We start from the raw sequence: 6,513 nt of genomic DNA, 5'->3' as shown, positions 1-6,513 counted from the left end.
CTTAAATTCAATCTTGAGTCTGATAAAGCCTATATCATCAGACTAGATCAGGATATAAGGAAATCTAAAATAAATGATCTCAGGGCTGCTATTTTTCAAACTGGTGAAGATACAGTTAAATTGAAGAATGCTAAAAGGAGGATGGTCAATGAACTTGAATATGCTGAGAGATGTTTGTTGAAGAACTATCTCAGAACAACTCCTGATATCAAAGAGATCAGAAATTGAAGCCAAGTCAAAGATCTACAACTGCTTAAATTCTGAAGTGTATACAGAATGAAGCTGTTATCAGACCTCGAGGATGGTAAAGCTATAATTACTGTAAGTTGTAGTTATCTAGTCAAATTCTCATGCATTTGTACTTAATGTTTTTGACATCATCAAATATCTGTTAAACTTGTATATTATGCTAATTTATAAGTTGGGGGAGATTGTTAGATATATTTGTGATGTCATGTCTAATATGATTTGTGTTTAGTCTTCAGATCTTACTTAATTGGACAAATCAGTACTTAACTGGAAATCAGTACTTATACTGAAGTCAGGATTTAAGATATCAAAACTTAAGTTGTCAGAACTTAAGTTATCAGGAGATATTTATCAGGAGATAATATCAGGACTTAAGGAGACGTTCAGATAAGGAAGGCGGCTGATTGAAAGGAAAGAAGATCAAGACAAACATAAGAAGAGATATGCATGGAGAGGAATTCTATGAGGAATAGAATACTTGGAAGAAAAGATAACTGGTTGATATTTTTAGGAAGCAGAATTATATTCGATATCAATTAGAAGATTATCTTATAAATGTGTAGTATATAAACACAGGCATAGGGTTTACACTATATGTGTTAACATAATCGAGTTTATTATTTATTATAACCCTAGCAGCTCTCGTGATAATTTGTTCATCACTGAGAGAGGACAGTTCTTTGTAACAGAGTTTATTGTGTTAAATAAAATCTGTGTTTTGTTACTTGAGTTCTTATATTCGATTTGATTGTAGTAAACACTATATTCAACCCCCTTCTACAGTGTGTGTGACCTAACAATATATGGCTCCAGTGTTCCATCATGTTCATCTTTCTCTCGAGGCGATGGGGCCTACAGTTGGAGAGCCTCGAGAGGCCGATGTAATTGACATGACACAGCCGTCTCAGCAGGTGTCACAGGGCCCGACACAGGCATCTGTATTTGCAGCAGGGTCGTCTTCGAGGCCTGAGAAGATGGATATCCGCCGCCCTGTGGAAGAGAAATAAGAGATAAATAAGAGACTAAAGTGGGAGAGGATGGACGCTATTAGGAGGGATTGGGGATGGGCTGGTTTGCCCGGGAGTCGTCCTATTAAACACGATCTTAAGTGGACCTTGGACACAAGTGTTATGTAGAGTTTGGAACCTAAAGGATGGCTAGATGATATGATCATATATGCCTACATGGTATAATCTTTGACCTTCTTTCATTTATTTTGTTCTTTTTATTTCATTTATGGTATAACTTGTTTCTTGCAGTGGTTGTTGCGTGATCATGAGGAGCCCATAGCTGCCGCGGGGGTGTATTCAAGGATGCCTTCATACTACTTCATGGGTCCCCTTTATATGGAGTGGCGAAGAAAGTGGACTACTCTCGTCCTATTCTGCGAGGACCATGCATTTTTTTCTTAATTGGATGAGTTGTGGGGTTGGTCCACCAATTAACCAAGTGGACTACATATTTCTTCCCGCGAACGTGAACCGGAACCATTGGATTCTCATGGTATTTTCTGTGAAGGAATGAGGTGTGATGGTACTTGATCCTATGAATTACAATGCTAAATATCCCGAAGAGAAAGAGTGCATGGTAATAGTTCCTCGACGATGTTATAATTTCTAAATCTTTCCTTATTACTTTCGTGAACTGATGTTGTTTTTTATTGTGTCTTAGGTTGGAGTTTTTATAGGTATGCTTGGTTATGTTGGGAAGAATAGAAATTTCCCAGATGAAGAGCCTTTAGTTAATGTTTGGGATGCAATGCCTAAACAAGATAACTACTCAGATTGTGGTGTGTACGTGTGCAAATATATGGACTACACCTTGCAGGGATATGACCTAGCTAAAGTGCGTTGGGATGCCTCGGACATGGAGACCTTTCGTTATAGGATTGCGAAAGAGCTTCAAAGAGGGATGGCTAAACCCATACCAACACATCACATGAGGCAAAGGACGGAGAGGGTAGCCGAAAAGAGTAGTAGTTAGGTCATCCGTTTAGTTGTGTAGTTTAGTTGAACTTATGACTTAATCTTATGCTTGTGTAGTGTAGTTGAACTTGTTTTGTTACATTCGAACATCATCGCGTGCCCTTTATTTGGTTTAATGACAATTGACACTTGTTTCGTTTATATCGGTCGTTTATCGACCGTGTCCCTAACCCGTCCCTTTTTTAGTTTTTTTTGTTTCTATTTTTTATTGATTTGTATATATAATGGCCCCATGCACTTGTATGCAAATTTTAAAATGTTTGGAGAACCTTCAAAATTTGAGGTTTTGTAAATTTTTGGCGATTTGGGCCATATTAGGAGGGGTGCCTAAATTTGGCAATTTTTTTTACATTTTACAGGTTGCTGTTGTTTGATTGTGCATATACTGTTGATTGTGTGGTTGGTATCCTGTAAAACAGGTGGGATTGTGCCTTTACAGAAGGCACATTTCCAAAAAAACTTTCTATCCTTTACGCGGAAAATAAGCGCGAAAGGGTTAATGACCTCCGCGGTTATTTTCCGCGGAAAGGACATAAAGATTCTAAAATTTTTATCCCCTATTTTATGTGAAATTTGTAAAATAATGATGTATTTCAACTATATGAACTGCATTATGAAATAAAATGTTGATTAGAACACCATTTCTTATGACTTCCAAAATTTAAGATTTGCTTGACTATATGACTAGCATATGGTCATTTTGCCAACTTTGCATGTAAATTCCCATGCATGACAAGCATAAATATTATAAGATAAATGTACATTCTATTTCATATCACATTAAAAGAGTTGTGTTTTGACATAATAAGTTTTCAAGTAATGGATCAATGACAAATTAGAAATTACATAATTGTCGCAATTCAAATGCAAATAAGTGCATAACTTGTCTAGTTTGACAAAATTACATCGAAATACAACAAAATACTTAAACAAAGGGAATTCTCGTGCGAACTACCCTAACTAACTAAATATCTCTAAAAAGTTAGAGAAGCCGCCCGATAGTCGGTGCGTTGAGACCCCCCCGGGGGGGCGTCAGCCCTGACAATGCATGTAACCCAATAGAGCACAACAACATATCCTTCACGGAGCACACCTTCAGTGACTTCAACATGGGTCTCTTGATCATTCCATATTGTGACGGGAATGATGCTTGACCCGTCGTAGAGAGTGAATTTGTACCATGGTACACGCCTTCAAGCCCATGCGGTGGTATCGTCACCACATAAGTGGGACACCCAACCCTTAATGTGATCAATGCGTACTTGGTCCCGGGTGGCACCCTCACGAGGTTTCAACTTATGTATGTCCACGATCCCATCACATTTCACAATTTTACCGCCATCCCATTCGGATAGTCTCCAAGGGCCATCGGGGGACTCCTTACCCAAGTTCAAAAATGGGAGAAAGTAAGGCAACACATTGCTCCAAACTCTTACAAACATGCAAGGATGGGTTAACCAGTGGCATTCTTCGGCCCAAACCCTTGAACGGTATGCCTCTTATTCTGGAGGGTGCAACTCCGGGTCTTCTTCCTCCACTAGGGGAGGTCCTTCATTAAACCATTCTAGTTCCTCGCTCCATTCACGAGCGATTACATCCAACTCGCTAAATGTTGGTGACATACAATCCTTGAATTCGGAGTCCGAGTCTGAGAATGTGTTGCTAACGTGAGACATCAACTCGTTATTCGAAGTATTGGCCATTTCACCTACATATAACAAGAACAAATACATGTTAGCAAAATGAGGTGGAACTACTAAAATCAATATAAGTGTAAAGCATGATAAAACAATATATAAGAGATTGTTATATAAAATTTAAATTACAATTGGCCACTTTGAATTTTTCTCAATTCTTCCAATTTCACTAAACATTTTCTAGCATCATGTTCCTCAATGTTGCAATGTCCGCATTTCCTTTTTTTTTTGTAAGTTCCTCAACGGGACTTTTAATTCGGTGCTCTTTTTTGCGTCCTTTGGTTTTTGAAACAACGGGGTCAAGAATAGTTTCATGCAACTTCTCTCCACTTTCTTGAGTAATTTTGGTATCAAATTCAATTCCAACACCTTCCACCCCATGAACGGGCATTTTCTCAATAATTTCGGTCTCTCAATTAATAACTCTCACGGCATACTCATAACGTTCCTTCGACGCCATGCAACTATGACTAAACCCTATAGTGAGTAAAGTCATGTGATTAAATCTTTCTGTTGGAGTCAAATCATGGGATGATGCATCATCTACGGGCATGTGATATGGCAACACACCATTAACTTTATTGGCATCCCTAGTCCACCTCCGTTTCACAAAATGTTCCGGTAATTCGACCACACACCTCTTTGAAACACGGCAATAAATGACGACATGACATGCCCGAATGCTCAACATTCTACATATGCAAGAACCCCAAAATGACAACTTGTTGAAGGTAACGAGATAAGTGGTTCTATTAGACTCAACCATTAATGGTCAATAACATTTGTAGTACGTATCCTCCACATCTTCTAAGAAACAACCTCTATCCTTCTCCACAAAGTACTTTGCGGCCTCAACCAATTTGTCTTGAAATTTTTTGAACATCTCTTTCATATAAATGGAAGCGGCATGTTGCTCCAAGGTGGTCTTCAGTCACATGCAATGAATTTTATGATGTGTATTATAATCCTCTTCTTTCTCACGCATAAATTGTCTTTCTAACACTTTTTGTGCACCCTCAACAAATTCTTTCAACCCCGTGCAAGACCCTACATAAGCATTAAAAAAGGCATTCAATTCTTCGCTTCTTGAAGTTGTTTTTTGACTTGCGGAAAAAATGTTACGTGTATAAGCATCGATCCACTTATGCTTCAAATTATACAATCCTCCAACTTGTACTTCAAGATCAATGGTTTCCACATATCCTCAAAAATTTCTTCAGTCAACGAGTGATATATGTAATTGTTGAAGTCACCTTTAAATTCCTCCTTTGCATAGTAGGTTGAGAGCTTCACCGGAAATTTGTTAGTAATGTGCCACGAACATAATAAATGTGTCGTGTTCGATAGTTGAGATTGAATTTCCCCCGCCATCGCTTGATCTTGATCGGTGATAATAGCCAAAGGTGCTTTTCCTTCAACGGTCTCTAACCAAGTACCCAAAACCCACTCAAATGTAGTCTTCAATTCATCACGCATTAGTGCAAATCCAAAGAGAATCGATTGATAGCGATGATTCACCCCGGTGAACGGCAAAAACGGCATAACATACCTATTTGTTCGATATATTGTATCAAATGCAACCACATCACCAAATTTTTTGTAGGCTAATAACGACCGGGGGCCAACCCATAAAAGACACTTCAATCTTCCTTCTTCATCAATTAGAGTCCGATTAAAAAAATTTCCTCCACTTTCCTCTTCTAACCTATGTAACAAATCCAATCCCGCTTGCGTATCATTCACACCCAAATTATCTTTTCTAAAATCTCGCACGACATTTCTCAAGTGTTGGGCATTAAACCCTCCTTGCTCTTCTCCTCCGTGCATTTTTCCAAATATATTCATTTGTTGTCTAGGCACAATACCCGAAACATGTAAACTCTTAATTAAATTCTTTTGGGCGGCGGTTACATGTCGCTCCCTTTTAATCAAATTCATCTTAGAAGGCGACACAACATCGTGATTGTGATTTAATTCCAACGATGTTATCTCTCAATGCCTTGTATTTCGCCTATTAATCACATAGATCCTAAACTTACATTCACTTCTAGGAAGTTTATCTCTACGCCTTTTCTTCTTCTCACTACCGACACTTCCTATCAAAACTTCTTCATCCTCTACGGGTTCTTTATCGCGGTTTTCTCCCGCTAAATTAAAAACATAAGTACGGGCATCTATTGTTTTGTCCACACGCCTTTGTGTATTTTGGATTTTAATTGCAAACCCATTTTTCAAAGCATAGGCCCTAATTACATTTTCGGCGGCTACCAAATTAGGGAAATTTTAACTCAAGAAAGGAATTACAATATCTTCTTCCCCAATAACACTCTTATCCCTACTCTCACTAGAGGTGGCCAGACGGTCGGGCCGGCCGGGCCATACTGAATTTCCGGCTAGCCGTGTCAATAACCCAGTAACTCGTGAATGGCACGTAGAAGTGAACGAGCCGAGCCGTGCCAGTTTATTAAAATGATAACCCGGGATCGGCTCGTGAATTAGGCGAGTTTCCCGAGTTAGGCGAGTTACGCGAATATGAGCCGATTAACCGTTTGTTTGGCGAATTCAGACGAGTTAGCCGGTAA

At 38.8% G+C, this 6,513-nt stretch overlaps 1 protein-coding gene across 1 annotated transcript; it reads right to left on the bottom strand.

The window, feature by feature from the left end:
• Positions 1 to 4,343: 4,343 nt before the first annotated feature.
• On the bottom strand, positions 4,344 to 5,869 carry LOC141700721 (protein FAR1-RELATED SEQUENCE 5-like). Its single transcript, XM_074504418.1, has 4 exons — positions 5,092 to 5,869; positions 4,935 to 4,978; positions 4,723 to 4,856; positions 4,344 to 4,623 (listed from the first exon to the last, which is right to left on the bottom strand). The coding sequence occupies exons 1-4, from the start codon at positions 5,867 to 5,869 to the stop codon at positions 4,344 to 4,346; spliced, it is 1,236 nt and encodes a 411-aa protein (XP_074360519.1).
• Positions 5,870 to 6,513: the final 644 nt, after the last annotated feature.

This window comes from Apium graveolens, unplaced genomic scaffold, assembly GCF_009905375.1.
Source record: "Apium graveolens cultivar Ventura unplaced genomic scaffold, ASM990537v1 ctg2814, whole genome shotgun sequence".
In the NCBI taxonomy this organism is placed as follows: domain Eukaryota; kingdom Viridiplantae; phylum Streptophyta; class Magnoliopsida; order Apiales; family Apiaceae; genus Apium; species Apium graveolens.
This window is presented reverse-complemented; position numbering and strand designations above follow the sequence as displayed.

What these genes read in the sequence shown, in the direction of transcription:
- LOC141700721 (XM_074504418.1), bottom strand. Translation starts at nt 5,869, where the DNA reads ATGAATTTGATTAAAAGGGAGCGACATGTAACCGCCGCCCAAAAGAAT. An exon ending in GAAGTACAAGTTGGAGGATT is followed by an intron (nt 4,979 to 5,091) that starts GTATAATTTGAA and finishes ATGCTTATGTAG; the next exon opens with GGTCTTGCACGGGGTTGAAA. An exon ending in TTAGAAGATGTGGAGGATAC is followed by an intron (nt 4,624 to 4,722) that starts GTACTACAAATG and finishes TTGCATATGTAG; the next exon opens with AATGTTGAGCATTCGGGCAT.